The 25939-nt window shown below is 42.5% G+C and overlaps 1 protein-coding gene across 3 annotated transcripts in view; it reads right to left on the bottom strand.

Annotated features, from left to right (window-relative positions):
- Nucleotides 1-25939, bottom strand: part of LOC140463341 (zinc finger matrin-type protein 4) — a 394724-nt gene that overhangs the window by 256149 nt on the left and 112636 nt on the right. For all 3 annotated transcript variants that reach the window (XM_072557164.1, XM_072557166.1, XM_072557165.1), the window contains one exon: nucleotides 11701-11860. In XM_072557164.1, coding sequence (XP_072413265.1) covers nucleotides 11701-11860 — 160 coding nt within the window. The remainder of the gene's footprint in view (nucleotides 1-11700; nucleotides 11861-25939) is intronic.

Raw genomic sequence — 25939 nt, 5'->3', positions numbered from 1 at the left:
TTTGGCCCATAAATATTAGTGTTTTTCTATTGATCTAGTCACACAGTGACTCAGTTAACATTTGGGAATCTGGGTTCAAATCCCACCATGACAGATGGTGTCATTTAAATGCTAATTAAATTAAAATAAATGACCATTCTCAATTACCATTAAAACTGAGATGGCATGGCTGCTTCTAGGTCTTCCTTTTCCAGGTACTTTCATTTGCTTAAAGAAGGCACAGAGTAGCTTACTAGTTCACGCCAATATGATCTCTGATTTATCCGTTAAAACACCACAGTTTATAGTAACTGCTTTACCATCCCCATTAACCAGTGCTCTGTTTTATTACATACACCCAAACATTGAAACTGCAGTGTTGCATTAGCAGATCATTTTTGGATCACTTTATCTCTAAGATTCTCCCTAAAGAAGGGTTTCTCTCCATGTCCATACAACCTCTCCACACTAGAGGGTTCACAAACCTCTTAATTGGCGGAGACAAGATGGGTCAAATGGCCTTGCTTTGTGCTGTAAATTTTCTAAATTCCTACGAACGTCTGGTTCTTTGTGGTTAAAAGCCATGTCTAACTAATCAGGGTTCCCCAAGTGGCTAAAGTATTTCTCATCCTATCTTCCTCTTGGAGGTGGGGGGTGGAGTGAGGGTGGATGCAGTGGGGGATAGACTATGGACGTGCCTTAAAAACGAAGATGAGAGTTGTTATTTGGGTACCGCTAAGCTCAGAGCTAAAGTAGGCCAGCGAGCCTATGGGAACAGGTGGGTGACTGGCACTGAGTGTGAGTGAGGATATGGTTCTGTATGAGTTAGAAATATCCTGATGTCTAAATGTAAGACAGGGGAAGTGACAGCAAGATTCTCAGGAGGATTTTGATCAGTCATACAGCTGGACAGAAAACTGGCAAATTACTTTTAGCAGCAATAAAAGGAAAGTTTTACCTGATGGTTGTAAAATTCCAATTAGTAGCTTATGACAGCTGTGTTTTTCTGGGCTCTGTGTCTGGATTGCCCAGTGTCAACGTTCCACATGCCCTGAATTCCACTCACCATCCTGACTTGAGTCATATCACCATTCCTTCACTGTCACTGAATAAAAATCTGGAGCTGTGTCCCTAAAGGCTGTGTGGGTATACCCACACCACATGGACGGCAGTGGTTCAAGATGGCTCACCACCACCTCATCAAAGGTGATTTGGGATGGACAAAAAACATTGGCTTTGCCAGCCATGTCAATATCTCAGGATTGACTTTAAAAAAACAAGTCAAGTGGTTGACTAAGTAATACCTGGGACACGGAATGTATGTGTTTGTGTTTGAGAGTGTGTGTCTCACTGTATGTGCATCTGCTCATGTGGGCTTTTCTGTATCTGTGTACATTTGTGTGCGTGAGTGTGCCTGTGGTTGAATATGTTTTTATGTATGTGTCTATATGTTTTATGTCTGTTTATATGTAGGTGTATCTAAGTATGCATCTACTTACCTGTGTGTGCATGTGTCTGTGTCAGTTGTGTTTGCATCTGCAAGTGTGTGTGTGTCTGCACATGTGCGTGTTTGTGCATGTATGGCTGTCATTTTGCGTGTGTATTTGCATATGATGTGTGTTTATGTGTCTGTGTATTTGCATGCATACACGAGCTTGTGTCTATGTGTGTCTGTGTTTGTGTATATGCCTGTGTGTTCCTATGTCTGTGTTTGTGTCTACATGTCCATGTGTGTGATTGTGTAACCATGCAGGGATGTACGTCACTGTGAGTTTGTAAGTGTGTGCATGATTGTGTGTCTGTGCATCTTATGTGTGCATATAAATGTAGAAAGTAAGTGTAGGTTGATCATGCAATCTCAGTAACCCATTCCCGCTTTCTTTCCAAACCCCTTGATCCCTTCACCTGCAAGGGCCATGTCCATCTCCATCTTGAATATATCTAATGAACGGGCCCTGACAACTATGTGGTAGAAAATTCCACAGGTTCACAACTCTGAGTGAAGAAATTCTTCCTCATCTCAGTCCTGAATAGCTTACTCCTTATCCTTAGATTGTGGTCCCTAGTTCTGGAGATCCCCAACACCGGGAACATTCTTTCCACATCAAGCCCATCCAGTCCCATCAGGATTTGAAATGTTTCTATGAGATCTCCTCTCCTTCTTCCAAATTCCAGTGAATACAAGCCCAATTGATCCAATCTTTTTTCATATGACAATCCTGCCATCCTGGAAATCAATCTGGCAAACCTTTGGTGGATTCCCTCAATAGCAAGAATGTTCAGTAAGAACAGAGAAGATGGTAAAAGAGGGGGAGGTGTGGCATTATTAGTCAAGGATAGTATTACGGTGGCAGAAAGGATGTTTGAGGACTCGTCTACTGAGGTAGCATGGGCTGAGGTTAGCAACAGGAGAGGAGAGGTCACCCTGTTGGGAGCTTTCTATTGGTCTTTGAATAGTTCCAGAGATGTAGAGGAAAGGATAGCAAAGATAATTCTGGATAGGAGCAAGAGTAACAGGATAGTTGTTATGGGGGGTTTTTAACTTTCCAAATATTGACTGGAAATACTACAGTTTGAGTACTTTAGAGAGGTCAGTTTTTGTCCAATGTGCACAGGATGGTTTCCTGACACAGTATGTAGACAGGCCAACAAGGGGTGAGGTCACATTAGATTTGGTACTGGGTAATGGACCTGGCCAGGTGTTAGAATTGGAGATAGGTGTGCACTTTACTGATCGTAACGACAATTTGGTTATGTTTACTTTAGCGATGGAAAGGTACAGGTATATACCATAGGGCAAGAGTTATAGCTGGGGGAAAGGCAATTAGGCAAGATTTAGGATGCATAGGATGGGGAAGGAAACTGCAGGGCATGGGCACAATTGAAATGTGGAGCTTATTCAAGGAACAGCTGTTGTGTGTTCTTGATAAGTATGTACCTGTCAGGCAGGGAGGAAGTGGTCGAGCAAGGGAGCAATGGTTTACTAAAAAAGTTGAATCTCTTGTCAAGAGGAAGAAGAAGGCTTATGTTAGGATGAAATGCGAAGGCTCAGTTAGGGTGCTTGAGAGTTACAATTTAGCCAGGAAAAACCTAAAGAGAGAGTTAAGAAGAGCCAGGAGGGGACACGAGAAGTCATTGGTGGATGGGATTAAGGAAAACCCAAAAGCTCTCTATAGGTATATCAGGAATAAAATAATGACTAGAGTAAGATTAGGGCCAATCAAGGATACTAGTAGGAAGTTGTGCAGGGAGTCCGAGGAGATAGGGAACTGCTAAATGAATCTTTTTCGTTGGTATTCACACTGGAAAAAGACAATGTTGTTGAGGAGAATACTGAGATACAAGCCACTAGACTAAATGGGATTGAGGGTCACAAGGAGGAGGTGTTAGCAATTCTGGAAAGTGTGAAAATAGATAAGTCCCCTTGGCCGGATGGGATTTATCCTAGGATTCTCTGGGAAGCCAGGGAGGAGATTACCGAGCCTTTGGCTTTGATGTTTATGTCATCATTGTCTACAGGAATAGTGCCAGAAGACTGAAGGATAACAAATGTTGTCCCCTTGTTCCGGAAGGGAAGTAGACACAACCCTGGTAATTATGAGCCTTACTTCAGTTGTGGGTAAAGTGTTGGAAAAGGTTACAAGAGAGAGGATTTACAAACATCCAGAGAGGAATAAGTTAATTATGGATAGTCAACACAGTTTTGTGAAGGGTAGGTTGGACATCACAAACCTTATTGAGCTCTTTGAATTGGTGACCAAACAGGTGGATGAGGGTAAAGTGGTTGATGTGGTATATATGGATATAGTAAGATTCTTGATAATATAGATGAGCAGAGAGATCTCGGTGTCCATGTACATAGATCCCTGAAAGTTGCCACCCAGGATGATAGGATTGTTAAGAAGACATATGGTGTGTTAGTTTTTATTGGTCGAGTGATTAAGTTTTGGGACCACGAGGTCATGCTGCAGCTGTATTAAACTCTGGCGTGGCTGCACTTGGAGTATTGCATACAGTTCTGGTCACTGCATTATAGGAAGGACGTGGAAGCTTTGGAAAGGGTTCAGAGGAGATTTACTAGGATGGTTCCTGGAATGGAGGGAAGGTTGAGGCACTTGAGGCTGTTTTCATTACAGAGACAAAGGTTGAGAGATGACTTAATTGAGACATATAAGATAATCAGAATGTTAGATAGGGTGGACAGTGAGAGTCTTTTTCCTTGGATGGTGATGGCTAGCATGAGGGGACATAGCTTTAAATTGAGGGGTTTTAGATATAGGACAGATGTCAGAGGGAGTTTCTTTACTCAGAGAGTAGTAGGGGGTGTGGAACGTACTGCCTGCATCAGTAGTAGACTCGCCAAATTTAAGGGCATTTAAATGGTCATTGGATAAACATATGGATGAAAATGGAATAGTGTAGGATAGGTAGGCTTCAAATTGGTTCCACAGGTTGATGCAACATTGAGGGCCGAAGGCCCTGTACTGCGTTGTAACGTTCTCTGTTTTATGTCCTTCCTGTGTTTGTAAGCATGTGTGTATATGTGTATGTGTTTGTATGTCTATGAGTACATGCGCGTTTCTGTGTTGTGCACATGTTTGTATGTCCATGTGTGTGTTGTTCCAATGTGCATCTATGTGTGTTTATTCGTATATGTGTGCATGTCTGCATATGTTTGTGTGAATGCTCGCAGCTTTGTGTGTGCATGTGCACATATCTATGTTTGTGCTAGTCTGCACGAATAACTGCATTTCTTTCCAGGAAGGGTGAAGAGCTGTCTTGGCTGTATTGTCTCTGTGGTAGGATGTCCCACTTACATAGTCACAGCTAGTGCATGAGCTGATTCTGAACTGGAATGCCAGGGAGAAAGATGTATGATGAAACTGCTCAAGAGCAATTTTGGGCATAAAGCAATAACAATGACAATAAATTGCAGTTATATCTCACTTTAAACTGGTAAACCATCCTCAGTGCTTCACACGAGAAATTATGAAATGAAATTTGACAGTGAACAATAAAGCAATATTACAGTAGGTGACCAAATTTCAGTCAGAGACAAGGTCTAAGGAATGTCTCAAATGAGAACAAAGATGTAGGGAGACAAAGAGGTTTAGGAAGTGTATACTAAAACTTAGGACCCACATAGGCCACAAAATGGTGAAGTGATTATAAGTGGGGTTACTGATGGAATTGGAGGAGTGCAGTTACCTGGGGGAGGGGGTTGATGGACCGGACGAACATACAAACGTAAAGAGAGGGTGAGGTTTCAGAGATGTGAAAACCACAGAGACCATTTTAAAATTGTCAGACCAGGAGCGGCTGCAGGTCAGTGAGCATAGAGGTGATGGGATAAACAGGACTTGATGAAAGTTAAGGTGTTTGCGGAGAATGTTTGGAACAAGCTCATTATTAGCTCTATGGAAGTTGGGAGGGACAGGTAGTTTTGCAGCGGTTGGGAGGATGCAGAAGGTCTTGGACAGGCTAGGAGAAAGGCTAAAGAATTGGCAGATGAAATACAATGTGGGAAAGTGTGAGGTTATGCATTTTGGTAGGAAGAATAGAGGCATAGCTTTTCTAAATGGGGAGAGGCTTCAGAAATCTGAAGCACAAAGAGACTTGGGAGTTCTAGTTCAGGATCCTCTTAAGATTAACATACAGATTCAGTTCGCAGTTAGGAAGGCAAATGCAATGTTGGCATTCATTTTGAGCGGGCTAGAATACAAGAACAGGGATGTACTTCTGAGGCTGTATAAGGTTCTGATCAGAGCACATTTGAAATATTATGAGCAGTTTTGAGCGCCAAATCTAAGGAAGGATGTGTTGGCATTGGAGGGGATCCAGAGGATAATTAAAGAATGATCCTTGGGATGAAGCGCTTGCCATAATGGAAAGGTTGAGGACTCTGGTCTGTAGTCAGTGGAAATTAGAAGGATAAGGGAGGATCTCATTGAAACTTGCAGAACACTGAGAGGACTAGACACAGTGGATGTGCAGCTTCCACTAGTAGGTCCTAAGGGCACAGCCTCAGAGTGAACGGATGACCCTTTTGAACTGAGATGAGGAGAAAGTTCTTCAGCCAGAGGGTGGTTAATTTGGGGAACTCATTGCTGCAGAAGGTTGTGGAGGCAAAGTTATTGAGTGTATTTAAGACAGAGAAAGAGAACTTCTTAATTAGTAAAGGGATCAAGGGTTCTGGAAAGAAAGCAGGAGAATGTGGCTGAGAAACACATCAGCCATGATTGATTGGTGGAACAGACTTGAATGGCTTAATTCTGCTCCTATATCTTATGGACTGCGTTTGGAATGGTCAAGTCTGGAAGTAGCAAAGACAAGAATGAGGGTTCCTACAGAAGAACAGCTGATGCAGGGTCATGGTTAGGCAATGTTACAGAGCTGGTGATAGTGCAGAAACGTTGTTGGAAACTCATCTTGGGTTCAAATGTGACACCAAGATTGTTAATGGTCTGGGTTGGCCTCAGATAGTGGACTGGGGCGAGTTGTGGGGCTAAGAGCTAGGGAATAAAACAAGCAAAGAAATTTCAAACAGAAAACCATATTTAATTAAAAACAAAATCATGGGATATGGGTATTGCTGGCTGGGCCAACATTTATTGTTTATCAAGAATTGCCCTTACAAATCTGGTACCGAGCTACCTTCATGAACTGCTGCAGTCCTGAGGGTGGAGGAACATCCACAATGTTGTTCGGGAAGGAATTCCAGGGTTTTGACTCAGCAACACCGGAGGAATGGAAATATATTTCCAAGTCATTGGGTAGGTGATGGCCTAGTGGTATTATCACTGGGTTGTTAATCTAGAGACCCAGGTAATATCCTAGGAGTCCCAGTTCAAATCCCGTCTCAGCAGATGGTGGAATTTGAATTCAACAAATATCTGGAATTAAAAATCTACTGATGACCATGGATCTATTGCCAATTGTAGGAAAAGCACATCTGGTTCACTAAGGTCCTTTAGGGAAGAAAATTGCCATCTTTAACTGGTCTGGCCTACATGTGAGTCCAGACCCACAACAATGTGATTGACTCTTAACTGCCCTCTGGGCAATTAGGGATGGGCAATAAATGTGGGCCTAGCTAGCGCTACCCTCATCCTGTGAATGAATTTTTTAAAAGTCAGGATGATGTGTGACTTGGAGGAGAATCCAAAAGTGGTGACATTTCTATGCATTTGCTATGTGGTATGGGTCATGGGTTTGGAAGGTGCTGTTGAAGGAAAATCAGTGAATTCTTTTAATGCAGCTTGGAGATGCAGCTGCTACTGAGTGATGCTGGTGGAGACAGTGGATGCTTATGGATGTGGTGCCAATCAAATGTCCGAGATCGTATCAAATTTCTTGAGTATTGTTGGAGCTACACTCATCCAGGCAAGTGGGAGCATTCCATCACACTCTTGGCTTGTGCCTTGTAGATGGTGACAGGCTATGGGAGTCAGGAGGTGAGTTACTCACTGCAGGATGCCTAGCCTCTGACCTGTTCTTGTGGCTACTATATTTATGTGGTGACTTCAGTTCAGTTTTTGATTGACTGGAGTTCTGAGCAAATTGATAGCGGGTCATTCAGTCAATAATTCCTCTCGAAGTCAAGTGATGATGTATAAATCATGTCTTGTTGGAGATGATCATTGTCTGGCACTTGTATGGTTCCAATATTATTTGTCACTTATCAGTCCTAAACCTGGATATTATCCAGATCTTGTTGCATTTGAACATGGGCTGTTTCAGTATCTGAGGAGTTGCAATGTTGCTGAATATCCTGCAATCATAAGTCAACATCCCCACTTCTGACCTTATGATGGAGGGTGACATTGATAAAACAGCTGAAGATGGTTGGGCCCAGATCACTAACTTAATATATCAGTTGCTGAAATGTTGTCAGGGCCCATAGTCTTTGCAGTATCCAGTGCTTCCAACTGTTTTGGATATATCACGTGGAGTGAATCAAATTGGCTGAAGACTGGAATCTGTGATGCTGGGGACCACTGGAGGAGGCCGAGATGGATCATCCTCTCAGCATATTGGCTGAAGATTGTTGTAAATGCTTCAGCCTTACCTTTTGTACTGATGTGTTGGGCCCTTCCAATATTGAGGAGAGGGAAATTTCTGAAACATCCTTTTCTAGTGAGTGCTTTAATTGTCCGCCACAACGCATGACTGGATGTGCAGGACTGCAGATGTGAAATAATGAAAAGCGGTGGCTTTAGGATTTCAAAAAATGCACAAACAAATGCATGTGAAGCATTTAATCAGAAACAAGTAATGGAATTTTGGAACATTGTAATTAACATGTTTTTAATAATCAGCTAAATAGTCGCATCACTGATTCCAGTTCTGATTTCCCAAAGGTTAGCCTCCCTGGCACTGTGATCATTAAGAATGATGTTTTGCTAATTTAAATCGGTGCTCGATAAAATTAACCTTCAGTACATTATTGCAAAGGGCTTGCAATTAGATTCAACACACCCGCGTCTGAACATTACATTTCAGGTATTGGAAACTGTCCTAATGGCTCCTCTTCAGATAACGAACTCAGCTGCTTGCTTCCATTTGGAGAAGCATTAAAACAGAACACACATTCCTGCTAATAGCTGGAGACCATGCTCCATGCACCCACAAATAAATAGTCATAAACTCTTAAAAGGAGACTATTCATTCTGTTAAGTCCTTAACCCTCGGTACAGAGGAAGATGTTGCATATGTACAGCACTTATTGTAACAACAGGATATTGCAAAGTGCTTCACAGTCAATGAAGTACTTTAGAAAAGTCACCACTATTGTGATAGTAGGGATTTTGGCAGCTGTGCAAGGTAGGTTCCCACAAACGGCAATATGATAATGACCACTGGGTTGGGTGATGTAAGGTGTGTGATTTGTATAGAGTTGAATACCATTCATTTTAGAGTTTTCAGTCATGTAGGTTTTGATCTGCGTGTTTGAAGGGGTTTAATGACTAACTGGTACTTCTGCAGTCATGGTGATTTCTCTTAAAATTGTCCGAGAGAGAGAGTTCCTGGTGTTCACTGAGATTTCATTTTCATTGGGACAGCTTACAATTGATCAAAGTAAACAAGCAGTTAGCATTAAACTTTCACTTTAGATATTTCTGGAAACTGTTCTTTATTGATTAGGTGAAACACCTCTAATATGAAAAATAATTTTGGGTTCCAGTTGGGATTCTGCAAAAGTCTCAGCTGAAGCTGGATGTGTAACATGGTGTCCCCTGAGAAAGGGTAACAATTTAGAGCTGTTAAATAAGTTATCTTAGTGTAAAGAGTTTACTTCAAAAATTCCACACCAAAAGTGTTTGGTTAAAACTCTGAATGGTTACTGGAACCTGATAAAGTTTATGCTCAGTGGTATGAAGGTTCAAGGAAGTGGCTAAAAGATTCTTAGGGCCATGAATTGAAACATCTGCAAAGTCAAACCCTATGTGTGATAGAGAAAGGAATTTTCTCTCTGGTATTTGAGTACTGTAATGGAATACTTTTGGGTTTAAAAGCGTGAGTTGTTTACTGAGTTTTGAAATCTTTAAATAATTGTTATATGTAAACAGTTTACTTTATTCTATTTTATCTTCACTTCTTTTGCGAAATGTTCTTTAATACTGCTTTTTTGTTAAATGTGCAACATTGCATGTTTGCGTTTCAGTGAAAGATCCCATCACTAAAACTGAACAAAATATGATCCATCAAGCCAGATTTCAATCTACGATCTGATTTGTCCAGTAATAACATTGTCTGGGATTATAATAGTAGTACTCATGCCTCTGACTGGATAGTTACCAAAGCATTTAGCAAGCTTGCTTTCATTGCTCAGACCTTTGAGTCTAGGAGTTGGAATGTTATATTAAGGTTTGACTGGACATTGGTGAGGCCTCTTCTGGAGTACTGTGACCAGTTCTGGTCTCCCTGAGACAGGAATGATATTATTCTTGCTGGAGCAGGTTCAGAAGAGATTTACCAGAATGTTGCCAGGAATCTCCATTATAAGGAGAATTATAAGGAGAGGCTGAATTGGCTGGGGCTTTTCTCACTGGAGAGTAGGAGGTTGTGAGGTGACCCTCTCGAGGATTACAAAATCATGAGGGGTATAGATAAGGTGAATGGAAGATGTCTTTTCTCTGGAGTGGGGGATTTCAAGACTGGGGGCATATTTTGAAAAATGAGAGGAGAAAGATTTAAAAAAGATAAGGGGGCTTTTTTTTTACAAAGAGAGTGGTTCGTGTGTGGAATGAACTTTAAAATGAAGTAATGAAAGTGGGCTACAATATTTAAAAGACATTTGGACAAGTACATGAATACTAAATGTTTGGAAGGAAAGGGGCAAGTGCAGGCAGCTGGATCTAGTTTAGTTTGGGATTATTGTTGGCATTGAAGGGTCTGTTTCCACATTGTATGACTCTATAATTCTAAGGTTGTGGATTCAAATGTTTCTCCAGAGCCTTATTGAGCGCAGGACTTAGATTGACATCTGATGTTGGTACTGAGGGAGTACTGCTCCCTTGAAGGTGCCACTGTCATTGCTGCCAGTCTGCCCCTACCCCCCAAAAGATCAAGGGGTACAATCTTGAAGAATTTTGATCATGTCAGCAGTTTTTATCAAGTTGATTGAAGGATGGATACATGCCAGGAGACTCAGGAAGACAACCTGTTCTCCTTCAAAATCCTCAAAATGAGATGTTTCACATGTGTCGGAGAAGACAGGCTCCAAATATGGGCCTGAAAGGGTTAATACTGAGAAGTTCCATAAGCAGCACCCATTACGATGACTTATATAGACGCAATGTGGACCTGCCCCAGATTAGGATCTCAAAGGACTGAACTCCAATATCTGGTTCCCCTCAAAGACTCTGTAACAATGACGATCAGATCAATGTAACTAGGAATCAGAAACCAACACCACAATAAATGATATAAAAACCAAAAAGAACAGCAGATCAGAATCAGAAACAAAAACAGAAATTACTGGAAAAGTTCAGCAGTTCTGCATTTACCAGATGACCTTTTCCAGTAATTTCTGTTTTTGTGGCACAACAAAATATATCTTGTTAACCACTCTTAGCGACTCTTCTAATTAGACCAGGAAATGGTTTTCCTTGACCACATTAGATCAATTAGACCCTGTCACTTCTTATTCTTGAACAAAATGTTAACAACAGACTTCATCATGAGCAGCAGGTCATACTGCGTAGTGAATGTTACCATACAACATGATATTATGAAGAAGAATCATATTGGATTGGAAAGGTTAATTCTATTTCTCTCCCCTCCCCAGAGCTGCTGCCAGACCTGCTAAGTTTCTCCAGCATTTGCTGGGTTTGTGATGACAGGCAGTACCTCTGAGAGTGCTACACTCCCTCAATACTTGCACTGGGAGAGTCAGTACAATTTTGCACATGAGCCTACAGACCGATGCTTGAACCCATGATGTTCTACTCTGGCACCACAATGAGAGGGGACTGACACTTCTTACTTTCCAGGACAACCCTGGAAGACCCTAGTGATTACTTTACACAGGGGTCTGTGATGTTTGTGTTGGATGCCAACTGCTAGGGGTGGAGACCTCATCAAGGTGGTAAAAACAATGACTGCAGATGCTGGATACCAGATACATGGATTAGTGGTGCTGGAATCATCAATCAGCTGTAATCTCCGAAGAGCCTCTGACAACATGATTCCCGTTGAGATGTCCCCAAGGAGGCTTACCTGTTGTCCTGGGAGGTACCGGTGGCTCTCCCAGCACCAGCCTCATTCTCTTGGCATGCGTTTTGCCTTGGTAATGGGACTGTGCTACAATTGCTGAGGTGAAGAACATATTACAGAGGGTGCAGCACTTGTTCTTATCCACTTCTCCATCATCACTTTCCTGGAGAGAGAATGAGAGAGAAAAAAAAAGAGGATTATCACACTACCTGATCTCCAAAACAAGAATGTACATCTGCCTTAATTTACCAGTTACTGAAAGAGACCTTCATTTCTGTAACAACATCTCACAAACATGAACAAAATGGAGCGACTTTTATTTTTGTGGTACTTTTCACTATCTCAGGTCAACCTAAACCACTTTAGGACAAATGAAGTAGTTTTGACATCTAAAATGAAATCAGGAACGAAGCATCGAACTTGCACAGCAAGCTCGCAGAAGCTGCAAATGTAATAATGACCAAATAACATTTCAGTGAGGTCACAGGAGGGATAACTATTGTTCAGGACACCTTCTCTTCAAAGAATGTGACAGAATCCTTTCCATCCACCTGAGAAGGCAGACAGAGGTTTCAATTCTCATCTGAAAGGTGGCATAGCTGATAGTGCAGCATTCCTTCAGTACTGCATTGGGAGCGCACCTAAAGCCTGACCCGAAAAGTTAACTCCGATTTCTCTCCATATGCTGCCAGACCTGCCGAGCTTTTCCAGTAACTTCTGTTTTCGTTTTCAGAGCGCTGCTCCTTCACCTGACGAAGGAGCAACACTCCAAAAGCTTGTGATTTCAAATAAACCTGCTGGATTATAACACTGGCACCTTCGCATCATGACAATCTTCTGACTCAGAGATACATGGACACACAAGAATTAGGAGCAGAAGTAGCCCATTCAGCCTATCAATCCTACTATGCCGTTCAATATGATGTTAAAAATCACACAACATCAGATTATAGTCCAACCTGTTGGACTATAACCTGGTGTTGTGTGATTTTTATCTTTGTACACACCAGTACAACACTGGCATCTCCAAATCATTCAATTTGATGATTGACTTGTGTCCCATATTCCGATTGTACCCCTGATCAGTTTTCCTTGCCCGGCCTAACAAGAATCTATCTTAAAAATATTCAAGACCGCTGGCCACCACCTTCTGGGTACAAATTCACATAACCCGCTGTGAGAAAAAGATGAGAGTGCTAGCACTGAGCCATAACTGACACAGTTTAAGTTAGATAAGTTTTTGTTTATTGAATTATTCATGGGAAAGTAAAAATATTACCTTTTGGTAACACTTGCAGCCTAGTCCCATATAATCAGTCAACCGGGAAATGCTCAGTACAACGCACTATCAATCTTCACACTGAGTTATTAGTGTCTGAGCACCGAGAGCAAATGGATGTTTTACACCAGAGTATCTCTGTAATGAGATATATCACCAATCATCCCTACACTGCCATTTGGAATTTACTCAAGGCCACCTTCATCCTGACAACACCCTGTCCCTGGACAGAGCCTAGACTTCAGTTTCCTTGGGCTTTCTGATGTTGTGTTACTGCAACTTGGTCAGACATTCATCAGAAACCTTAATGCCACTGTGCGTTTTGGCACACTTCAGAAGAGTTGGGGAAGGGGTGGGGGGGGGGGGTGGAAAAAACAGCATGGAGAACTCATGGGGCAAGAGATTAGCACTAGGTAATGAGGTTTGTGCAACAAGCCGGTACAGATATTTAGATTAGATTCCCTACAGTGTAGAAACAGGCCCTTCGGCCCAACAAGTCCACACCAACCCTCTGAAGAGTAACCCACCCAAATCCCTTTCCCTCTAACTACTGCACCCTACACTATGGGCAATTTAGCATGGCCAATTCACCTGACCTGCCCATCTTTGGACTGTTGGAGGAAACCGGAGCACCCGGAGGAAACCCACGAAGACACGGGGAAAATGTGCAAACTCCACTCAGATAGTCGCCCCAGGTTGGAACCAAACCTGAGACCCTGGCGCTGTGACGCAGCACTGCTGACCACTCAGCCACCGTGCCGCCCTGATGGGCCGAAAGGCCAGAACTATAGAACTTCTGAGGAAATTCAACACACAATGAAATCGTGAACAGGGCTCCAACAAAGGGTTTAATTATGATGAAAGATTACAGAAATTGGGTTTGTATTCTCAGAAATATAAAAGCGTTAACAGTGAGTTGACTAAGGTTTTACAATTTGAAAAATATATATATTGGCTCATTGTGGGATAAACCTAGTAACCTTAAAATAAGAGGTAGGTCATTCAGGGGTAAGTTTGGAAGCTCTCCTTGATATATTGGGTAGAAGAACTGTAGCACTCTCTTCAACAAAAAAAGCAGGAGATTTGAGCTTAATTAGCTTTCTTAAAGCTGTGATTGTCACATTTGCTTTTTAACCAAGGACATTCAGACATATAGGGTTCCAGCAGATTGATGGATTGAAGAGACAAGTTAACTCTGCACTCACTGAATGATGGTGAGGCCGTGGAAGCTGAATGGCCTCCTCCTGTTTTTTTTATTTATTCTTTTGTGGGATCTGGGCATCACTGGCTGGGCCAGCACTTGTTGCCCGTCCCTATTGGCCCCTTGAGAAGGTAGGTGGTGGTGAGCTGCCTTCCTGAACCACCATAGTCCACCTGTCACGGGTTGACCCACAATGCTCTTAGATTGGGAATTCCAGGATTTTGACCCGGTGACAGGTGTGCTGGCAGGTTTTGCTTCTTTTCTGGTTGCTGGGGAATCTACCTGGGGTTTCTGGGGGAGGGGAGGGTGGAGATGGTTGGTGTGGAGATTGGCATGAACCAAGGAGTGGTGAAGGGAAGGGAACTTGCAGGAGGCAGAGGGGAAGATGTTCTTGGTGGTGGGGTCTAACTGGATGGCGGAAGTTTTTAAGGATGATCATTTGGATGTGCAGACTGGTGGAAACAGGCCCTTTGGCCCAACCAATCCACACCGACCCTCCAAAGAGTAACCCACCCAGACCCATTTCTCTCTGACTAATGCACCTAACACCATGGGCAATTTAGCATTGCCAATTCACCTGACCTGCACATTTTAGGACTGTGGGAGGAAACTGGAGCACCTGGAGGAAACCCACGCAGACAAAGGGAGAATGTGCAAACACCACACAGACAGTCACCCAAGGCTGGAATTGAACCTGGTACCCTGGTGCTGTGAGGCTGCAGTGCTAACCACTGAGCCACCGTGCCACCCCAAAGCTTAGATTTTCTACAGTATGGGAACAGGCCCTTCAGCCCAACAAGTCCACACCAACCCTCTGAAGAGTAACCCACACAGACCCCAAACCTATATTTATCCCTGCTGGAGCAAACCCACGCAGACACAGGGAGAATGTGCAAACTTCACACAGACAGTCACCTGAGACAGGAATTGAACCCAGGTCCCTGTAGCTGTGAGTTAGCAGTGCTAACCATTGAGCCGCCAAGGGATGGTAGGTGAGGGACAAGGGGGACCCTGTCTTTATTGTGTTAGGAGGGGGCGGGGTTCAGAGCAGTGGAGTGGGGAGTGGATGAGGTGTGGTCGAGGGCTGTCTGGATAACAGAGAGGGGGAAAGCACATTGATCAAAATAGGTGCACATCTGGGATGCTTGGGAGTGAAATGTCTCCTCGTCTGAGCAGATGTGGCAGAGGCACAGGCAGAGGAATTGGTGCCATCTCCCCTACCAAAACCCCTGAACCTCCAGGTACCTTCCCCTGCAACCACAAAAAATGTAAAACCTGCCAGCACATCACCCTCCCACCTCCGTCCAAGGCCCCAAACAGCCCTTCAAGGTGAGACAGAGGTTCACCAGCCTCTCCTCCAACCTAGTTTACGACATCAGGTGCTCCCAATGTGGTCAGCTCTACATCGACAAGACCCAACATAAATTAAGGGAACGTTTCATCGAGCATCTCAGCCAGACCCACAGGGGCTGACCTGACCTCCCAGTCACCGCCCATTTTAATTCCCCTTCCCACTCCCTTTCCGACATGACTACCCTTGGCCTCCTCCATTGCCACAGTGAAACAAACTGCAAATTGGAGGAGCAACACTTCATCCTGGGCAGCCTACAGCCCAAAGGACTCAACACTGAATTCTCCAATTTCAAATAACCTCCCTTCCCTTCTCCGACTCCCTTCCCAGTCCCTCGCCCCTCCCTTCCACTCCTCTGACTAACCCTTCCTTCCAGCCACCAATTGGATTCATTCCTCCCATCGATCAACCAGGCTGTACCCTCCACCTGGGTTCACCTATCCCTACCTCAGCACCCCGTCCTTCCCCCCAATCAAAAACCTCCCCCACTCCTCCCTTTATTTGCAGCTCCCCTTACCCCAACCCCAAGTCTTGAAGAAGGGTTACACCCGAAATGTTGACTTCTCCACCACCTGACGCTGCCTGGCTTGCTGTGTTCTTCCAGCCTCTTGCTTGTCTGCTATGTACAAGTTAGCTGCAGCATTTTCTGCATTATAACAATGGCTACACCTCAAAAATACGCATTGACTGTGAAGTGCTTTGCGATGTCCTATGGTTTTGGAAGTCACTGTAGAAATGTCAATCCATTCTGTCAATGGAAATGGGTGGGATATAGTTTGACTAGCAGGAATGCTCAGGGATAAACAGGATCCAGGATACACATTGGGAATGTAGCACAATAGTATTGAATTTTGCCCTATGCTGATTATCTCATGTGCCTTTTCAAATCAGAGGTTTTATTGTATGAAGACCTAGCAGCACTGAAGACAGCAAGAGTGATGTGCAAAGCTCCGCCAATAATATGTACGATTGACAGGCATTGCAGCTGGGGGTCCACACTTCCAAGATTTTGAGCAAACATTATGATCCATGTTTGACAGTTGGAATTCTAATTGGAATTAAAGCAAATCCCCACCAGCTCCTCAGTAAATGCAGTTCTGAGAGGTGTTTTGATAAATTGTCATTATGCAAAGTGTATCAAATATGCAGAGACATACAAGTCTCACAGCAGGAACAAGTGTTCCCTCTGATTTCATGATTCCTCTGTAAGTGACATGTTTTCTCTGCACTTTACAACTCTGTCCCATTTCACTTTGTAAAGAACCTACTAAACACGGGGAAGGTTTATTGGAAGAATGGAGCAATGCTCAATTTTTTAAATGCTAATTGACAGAATGTGGGTATCGTTGGCCAGAAGAGCATTTATTGTCTATCTCTGATTGGCCAGGGGTCAGTTGAAGTCAATCACATTGCTGTGTTTCTGGAGTCACACGTACACCAGACTAGGTCAAGATGGGCAATAGGTGTGGGTGGATGAGGAGACTGGAGGGGGTGTTAGAATGGGGGCAGGAGCCAATGGAAGCTATAATCAAGAAATAATCTTTCTTAAATTTGTAAACTAAGGAAAACGCAGCTAACTGAGTTCCAAGGAAGCTTTAAGTAATTGAAGTAATGAAGTCTTTCTAAATTAATGTGGAAAATCCAATTTAAGGCTGCACAAGTTCGAGAACTACCAATTTTGGAAAAGTGTAATGGATCCTGCTATAATGAGTACAATGTTAATTGTTAAATTTTCATCTGAGATTGAGATCTAAGATATAGTAAAAAGGGTAGCAACTGCATAAAGATAATGTTTCAGCTTTCTGCAAATGTTTTGGAAACACATCAACCATGATCTCACGGTCTGTGGAAATTTTGTTCAGGGCCAAAGCTTTTTGTATGTTGATATGTGTGACAATGATTTTGAAAAAAAAAACCCTCTGTTATTAACTTATACCTGTTGTTTTGCAACCACTTAAATACAGTGGTAACAGGAAATGAATATTTTTCTTGAGTCTCGAAGTTTTATGTTTAGTGCAGTTCTTACTGAGGATGTTGATCAATTCTTCTAATTCTGTTTCAACATGAATCCAAATACCTTATATGTTAACATAGATATATAGGATACTATAACTGTGTGAGTGCAACACTTTATAAAATGGGTTAGCAGCAATAAAAATATAGCTGCTGAAAATCAAAAGGTAACCCTTGAGAAATCTCAAGAAAAGCCTGAAAAGAAACGTGTAACTTTTGCAAGGCACAGCTTTGGTTCCCCTCCAATAAGCACAGACATAAAACCATAAGATTGATACAAAGGAGGAATGTAACCCCGCTGCTCGTTGGATGCTGCCTGAACTGCTGTGCTCTTCCAGCACCACTAATCCAGTATTCGCTTTCCAGCATCTGCAGTCATTGTTTTTACCTCTTGTACCACACCAATTGAGTTTGCAGAATTCAATAGGACCACTTCACATCTACATGTTTACAAATTTGAAACCAATATATGCAAATACACAGACAGTTAGTCAAGGCACATGTCCAGACCTTATGAAGTCTTGCTAAGGATGTCAGTTGAAGGCTGATACAAGACCATCTGATATTGTTCACCCAAATTGGCAGTCTCACTTGGATTTCAGGGCATATTCTTCCAGTAAAGCAACTATTTTGGGCGGCACGGTTGCACAGTGGTTAGCACTGCTGCCTCACAGCGCCAGAGACCCGGGTTCAATTCCCGCCTCAGGTGATTGACTGTGTGGAGTTTGCACATTCTCCCCGTGTCTGCATGGGCTTCCTCCAGGTGCTCCGGTTTCCTCCCACAGTCCAAAGATGTGCAGGTCAGGTGAATTGGCCATGCTAAATTGCCCGTAGTGTTAGGCAAGGGGTAGATGTAGGGGTATGGGTGGGTTGCGCTTCGGCGGGGCGGTGTGGACTTGTTGGGCCGAAGGGCCTGTTTCCACACTGTAAGTAATCTAATCTAATCTATTGGGAAAGATGCCTGTCACTAAAAATGTAAATTGATTAAAGGCCAGGATGTCTGTTTCACCAGGTTAGAATACATTTCTAATTTGTTTGATTTACTTGTTGCCAGCAAGTTATTGTTCTTTTCAAAAAGAACAGATTAAATTACTTTTTATTCAAAAGAGACATATATTGTATGTGTTGTGTGGTGAATATTCACCATCCTTTTCCTGGCTCAATTTGGTGAAGATGGATGATCCCAAATATATACAGTGAAATAGAGGCACATCTCCCAGGAGACAGGCACTCTCAACCGAAAGGAACACACTACTGAGGAACAGGAGGAGGCCATTTGGCCCTTTGAGCCTGTTCCACCTTTCAATGTGATCATGGCTGATTTGTGACTTAATGTCCATTGACACAGCTTTGCTCCCTCTCCCCTTATACCTTCAGAAATCAAAATATATCAATCTCAGATTTAAATGTTTTGGGTGGCACGGTGGCTCAGTGGTTAGCACTGCTGCCTCACAGCACCAGGGACCAGGGTTTGATTTCCAGCCTCGGGTGACTGTCTGGGTGGAGTTTGCCCATTCTTCCCATGTCTGCTTGGGTGTCCTCTGGGTGCTCGGTTTTCCTCCCACAATCCAAAGATGTGCAGGTTAGGTGAATTGACCAGGCTAAATTGCCCATAGCTTTCAGGGATGTGTCGGTTAGGGGCATTAGTCAGGGGTAACTGTGGGGTAATGGGGTAGGGGAATGGGTCTGGGTGGGATACTCTTTGGAGGGTCCTTGTGGACTTGTTGGGCCAAAGGGCCTGTTTCCGCACTGTAGGAATTCTATGATTATATGTAACATTAATCAGTCATCAATTGTCATTTATGGAAGAGAGTTCCAAATGTCTATCCCAGTTTGCGTGAAAAGTTGTTTCCTAATTTCACTCCTGAAAGATTGGTTTATAGACTCTACCCTGCGTTCTAGGTTCCCAAAGAGAACTAATTTCCCTCTATTTATCTGACAAAGCTGTCTTTAACTTGCTAAATTCTCAGCTATTAAATTCCTAAATTGTGGCATCTCTTGCAGATTTATCTTTAAATTAATTTCATTCTAATAAATCTACCATCTCCACCTTCTTCAGATATGAAGCCCAGAATTACTCAGTGACTTCAGCAGTGGTCTATGTAAGGTCACCTCATTCAAACCTTTATGTAATTCAATCAATGCAATTAATTTGAATGAATTAAGGAGGCAGTAATTTAATATGATGCAGTAAAAGCTTCTGCTGATTGCCACTCACATATGTAGGCTAACAGCTTCTGTAGTGATTGGAACCATGGAACGCACTGACTATGAGATTCTTGATTGGAGCTGTGAACCTAGTCCAATCAGGGAGCCCTACTAACAGATATAAACAGGAGTTGCACCTGGTATGGAGGGAGGAGGACAGGTCTGAGGACCTCTTTGTGGGTCTGCTCCTGGGCCTGGCCAAACTGACCATAAACTGGGTCCAGGCAGTGAGCTGTGGAGGGGGTCGTTAGGGTCGATTGCCTGCCCTTTTTCCGCGGTTACGTTGGAGCCCAGGTGTCTCTGGAGAAGGAGCACGCGGTGTCCACCAACGCCCTGGAGTTGTTCAGGGTGGGGCGGGTGCCGCAGGGAGTGGAGTGCATTATTTCCCCGTCCAATCCTATTTTGATTTAATCCCTGCCCTCCTCTTCACTGTTTGATCACTAGCATTGCCCTTTGATGTGAAGGGCACTGCTTGTCACTGGCCACTCGGGTATTTCTTTTCTTCCTGGAAATTGAATAAAGATTTGTGCACCTTTTGTCTTTCACTATGTCTCACACTTGCACACACATGACGTGGGTGCGGGGGGGAAATAAACACTACTGCAGTTAGGTGGTAGTGTGGAAAAAACAGTAAAAAAAACCAGGAGTGTCAGAGGCTCTATTCACTCTGACAAATGGCTCTGAGGGAGCTGGATAAAAAAAAAAGACAAAAAAAAACAGGAGTTGCAGAAGGTCTCCACAGTCTAGGGACTGGCTTTGAGCTAGCTGGTCACAGCCATGTACAGTGCACATGTAAATAAAGGGTGACTTGGTGACAGGATATCAGCTCCTGTGTTATGTCAGTTTCACTGTCTGAAACTGTTTCTACATGAGACCTCATTATCATACAGGATACCCTGTTGAGATCATTTATCACTGTAAATCATGTGAACTCACTGGCGGTCCTCAGGCTGAAGCTTTTCATCGTGAAATGTGCCCAGTCTATCTCTGATCGCCTGGGGGGGGTGGAGCGTGTGGAGTAATGGTGGGGGAGGGGGTGTGGTAAGATATCTTTAAGGTTGAACCAACTTGCTTCACATGTTGTTGCATGCTGCCATTATGCAGTAGCAGCACAAGTGGTATTTACTACAAACAGGGTTCTGACATTAAAATGAAAACACGTTCTGCCGATCATACAAATGAGTAAGGTGGTATATGGGTTTCAGTGCCAGTGTGATGCCAAGTATATGGACCATGCATTCCAAACTCTGGCAGATCATATCAAGCAGCAACTTCCTTTGACTCTCTGCAAGAAGTAAGGTATTGACCACAATCAACCAGCCTGTGTTTGCAAAACTCACACGATACCCCATATTGGATATGATTCAGCAACTCAATAACATTTGCTGGATGACCCCGCATTTGTGAATTAATATATTGATAATCAATTTAGGATTGTCAGTTGTGCCTGCAGTGGGGTGCACTTGCACATACTGGAAGCTTCGTATATGAGTACACGGGGGCCAATTCTTCACAGAAAAAAAGGACATGTATTTACACTGTGCATGTTTCAACTCAACAAAACAGTGGCAGTCATTTGCCAGTTCATTTCTCAGGTCAAATCCTTGATCAAGCAGAGTCATAGACTCAGAGGTGTACAACCTATAACCCTAAAAATCCTCCCTTTTCATATGCCCATCTAGAAGCCTTTGAAATGTTGTAATTGTACCAGCCTTCACCACTTCCTCTGGCAGCTCATTCCGTACATGCACTACCCTCTGCATGAAAACACTGCCACTTTTTAAATCTTTCCCTTCTCACCTTAAACCTATTCCCTCAAGGTTTGGACTCCCCCCACTCCGGGGAAAAGACCTTGTCTATTTACCATATCCATGCCCCTCATGATTTTATGCACCTCTATAAGATCACCCCTCAACCTCCGACACTCCAGTGAACACAGCCCCAGCCTATTCAGCCTCTCCGTGTAGCTCAAACCCTCCAACCCTGGCACCATCCTTGTAAATTTTTTCTGAAGTGTTCTTTCAAGTTTCAAGAATCCTTTCAAGTTTCACAACATCCTTCCTATAGGAGGGGGACCAGGATTGCACACAGTACTCCAAACGTGGCCTAACTGACATCTTGTACAACCACAACATGACCTCCCAAATTCTGTACTCAATGCATTGACCAATAAAGGCAGGCATACCAAACGCCTTCTTGATTTAAAATTTAAACAATGCCTGGCATTAGCTAGTGCATTTTCCATAGCTATACTTCACCAATCAGAGTTCACTGGCCAACCAATCAATTCTCTCTTATTACACAGTATAAATGTTGGTCTTCCACTTAAACTGATATTCTTGCACATCATCCTGATAACAGAAATATGAAGAGCTTCAAAAAATTCTTTTTATAGCAATACTCAAAAATGTTAACTATTGAACAAACAGTTTCTGAATAACTGGCCAAGGGACAGCTAGTAGAAGATTTCACTCACCTTTGTAGATTCATGGCATTACAGTAAGAGAGGACAGAATCCAATGAGATTATCTTTGAGGGCATGAGTATTATTTCATATTGTCAACAGAATGGAAATCTGCAACTACAGAGGGTTTGCAGAAATATTTTCCATTCCAATCATCACTGAAGAAATGGCAAAAATCAACAAATTTTGCAAGAAGATACAATAATGACAAAGATAATGAATAATATGACCCATTGAGTTTATCAATGAATCTTTAACTGAAGCTGTTCAGATGGCATCACAATCTGGCAAGCAAATTATTAAGAAAGTTTACAACTTGATGTTAGGTATGAACACAGTCAGAAGTCACACGACACCAGATTATAGTCCAGCAGGTTTATTTGAGATTACCTGATGAAGGAGCAGTGCTTTGAAAACTTGTGATTTCAAATAACCCAATGGGATTATAATAGGTTGCTGTGTGCCTTCTGAACTTGTCCACCCCAGTCCAACACCACCACCTCCACATCATGAACACAAGTTCAAGATGAACATTTCATTCTTCATTTTTGAGGGAAGAGTCATCTGGTATCAGAAATCATGCTCACTAAGCAACAAGCCCCAAACAGCATGACTAAGGAAGTGATCATGTTGGGTTTCACAGTAAAGCACCACAGGAGGAGAATTCAAGTTTCCAACCTCATCAACAAGTTAAAATTCATATATTTCAACATAGATCGGTTGGCAGATTGACAGTAAAGATTGGCTTGTACAGACTGAAGCTAGTTTGCATAAGTCTCTTTGAACTCATCTCAGACATGGGATGACCAACACCCACAGAGTCAAGACATTGCCAAAAAGAAACTGCCAGGCACAGGAATCCAGGATAGTGCCAAGAATAAATTGTCTGGCTCATAAATCTTGGGTATTACAGAGAAAAAAAACTGTGTTTGTCAGGACAGTCTTCTTCCATGAAGGAATTTCATTTGGATTGAACATCCCCAGATGATATAATTTAGCAATTATCTGTTTCAGCAGGGAAAGGCTCACTGGCTGCCACTCAGGAAAAGATCTGTTTATTCCTAATCATTGTTTCCTGTTTGTCAACCAGGGCCATGTCATAACACTAACCCAGTCTCATGTGGTTCAATTTTACATGCTAATCTCTTCAGAGGGACCTTATTGAAAATCTTCTGGAAGTCCATGTAAGCCACATCAACTGGTTCCTCCTTAACAACTCTACTAGTTATATCTTCAAAATTTTCTAGTAGATTTGTTACGCATGATTTCCCTTTCATAAATCCATGTTTGTCTGATTTTGTCGCTATTTTCCAAGTGTTCTGCTATTTTATCCTCTGTAGTATTTTCCCCATTATCGATATCAGGCTATAATTCTCTGTTTCCTCTATATCTGCTTCTTTTAAATAGTGGGGTTACATCAGCTTCCTTCCAATCCATAGGAACTGGTCCAGAGTTTATAGAAGTTTGGAAGATGACCATCGATGCATTCACTATTCCTCAGGCCACATCCTTAAGTACTCTGGGGTGTAGATTATTGGGTCCTGGGGATTAATCGACTTTTAATCCCATCAATTTCCCAAAAAACAATTTCCCCACTAATGCTGATTTCTTTCAGTTCTTCTCTCTCACTAGACCTTGTGTCCCCCACCATTTTTGGGATATAATTTCTAATCTCCTTTACGTGGACAGAACCAAAGCATGTATCTAATTAGTCTGCCATATCTTTGTTCCCTTTATAACTTATCTTGCTTCTGACTGGAAAGGACCTACATTTGTTTTCACTGATCTTTTTCTCTTCACCTACCTGTAGAAGATTTTATAATTAGTTTGCATGTTCCCCATCATCTTATTCTCCATATTCCATTTTTCCCTTCTTAATAAATCCCTTTGTCCTCCTTTGCTGAAATCCAAATTGCTCCCAATCCCTAGGTCCGCTGCTTCTCTCTTTGGCCAATTTGTATACCCCTTCCTTAGATCTAATACTATCCCTAATTCCTCTTGTCAGACATGGTCTGATCTGCTTTCCCATTTTATGAAAAGCCAAAAGAACCATGTAAGCCACATCAACTGGTTCCTCCTTAACAACTCTACTAGTTATATCTTCAAAATTTTCTAGTAGATTTGTTACGCATGATTTCCCTTTCATAAATCCACGTTTGTCTGATTTTGTCTCAGACAAAATCAGGAACAGAAACAGAAATTGCTAGAAATTTCAGGTGTGGTAGCATCAATGGAGAGATATCGGAGTTAATGTTTTGGGTGCAGTGACCCTTCCTCAGACCCTCTCTCCTCTGTTCTGAGGAAAGGTCACTGAAAGCAAAACGTGAACTCTGATTTCTTTCCACAGAGCTTTTTCACCGAACTCTGTTTTTGTTTCCCATTCTTTAAATGCTTGTCACTGCCTTTCTACCATCATCCTTTTAAGTAACATTCCTTAATCTATCATAGCCAACTCAGGCTTCATACCATCATAGTTTCATCCATTTAGACTCAGAATTCTATTTTCAGAATCAATTATACCATTCTCCATTTTAATGAAGGGTTCTATTGCATATTATGGTCACTCTTCCCTATGGGGCCTTGCATAGCTAGGCTGCCAATTATTCCTTTTCATTACACAAAATTCAGTCTTGGATGCCTTTTTTTTCTGGTTAGTTCCTCAAGGTATTAATCCAGGAAATCATACCATCCACGCTCTGGGAATTCTCCCTCTGTGAATTGTTATTGATCTGATTAAAGTCACTCATTATTATAGTTGTTTATTGCAATCCAATATTTATATAATAATTATGTTGTTAAGTCTCTACCTTAGAGCCTGAGTTCGGAGTGCTGTGAGAATCTAGCATCCCAGTCTGCCAGTGTGTTTGCTTTCCAAGGAGATGACAAGGGAATACATATGCTCCACACTTACTCCAAAATGAGTCAAGAACACTAGTAGACATTGATAACTTTTCTTAGAGGAGAGGGACGTAGGCGTAGTACATAAACATACATAGTTTCTGGGCAGAATGAACCTGGGGGTGGGGGGTGGAGAAAGTGCAGGATGTGGGATTAATCGCTATATACTAATACCTGGACTGCACTATCAATAATGACAGACTATTTTTTCTTTATTCATTCATGGAATGAGGGTGGCGCTAGCTAGGCAGCAAATATTGGCCATCCCTAATTGTTGAGAGTCAACCACATTGCTGTGAGTCTTGAGTCACATGTAGGCCAGATCAGGTAAGGACAGAAGCGATCACAGGATAGGTTTTTCCTGACAATCAGCAATGGATTCATGGTTATCATTAGACTCGTAATTCTAGATTTTAAAAAAATAGAATTCAATCTCCAACCATGTGCCGTGGCAGGATTTGAATCTGGATCCTCAGAATGTTATCTGGGTCTCTGGATTGATAGCCCAGTACCACTAGGCCATCACCTCCCTCCTGTGGAGCTATGGATCATGTGGAACCAAGACCTGAATAAAGAATTTTCTTTTAAATTCCTTCTGAAGCATGGCTTGATAGATAAATAACTCAAAGATTCCTTTGCTTGCACTAATGTGGTATCCCACCCCGAAACTATGTTTCCACAATGATGGACCACCTTCTCGAACCACTGCAGTCTACAGGATGTAGGTGTACCCACAATGCCAGGGAGAGAGTTCCAGTATTTTAACCCTGTGACCATTAGGTACTGACGATAAAGTTCCAGGACAGGATGGTCTATAGTTTGGAGGGG

Source organism: Chiloscyllium punctatum, chromosome 38 (assembly GCF_047496795.1).
Source record: "Chiloscyllium punctatum isolate Juve2018m chromosome 38, sChiPun1.3, whole genome shotgun sequence".
NCBI classification, from domain to species: domain Eukaryota; kingdom Metazoa; phylum Chordata; class Chondrichthyes; order Orectolobiformes; family Hemiscylliidae; genus Chiloscyllium; species Chiloscyllium punctatum.
Note: the sequence above shows the minus strand (reverse complement) of the source record. Positions and strands in the feature narration are given on the sequence as shown.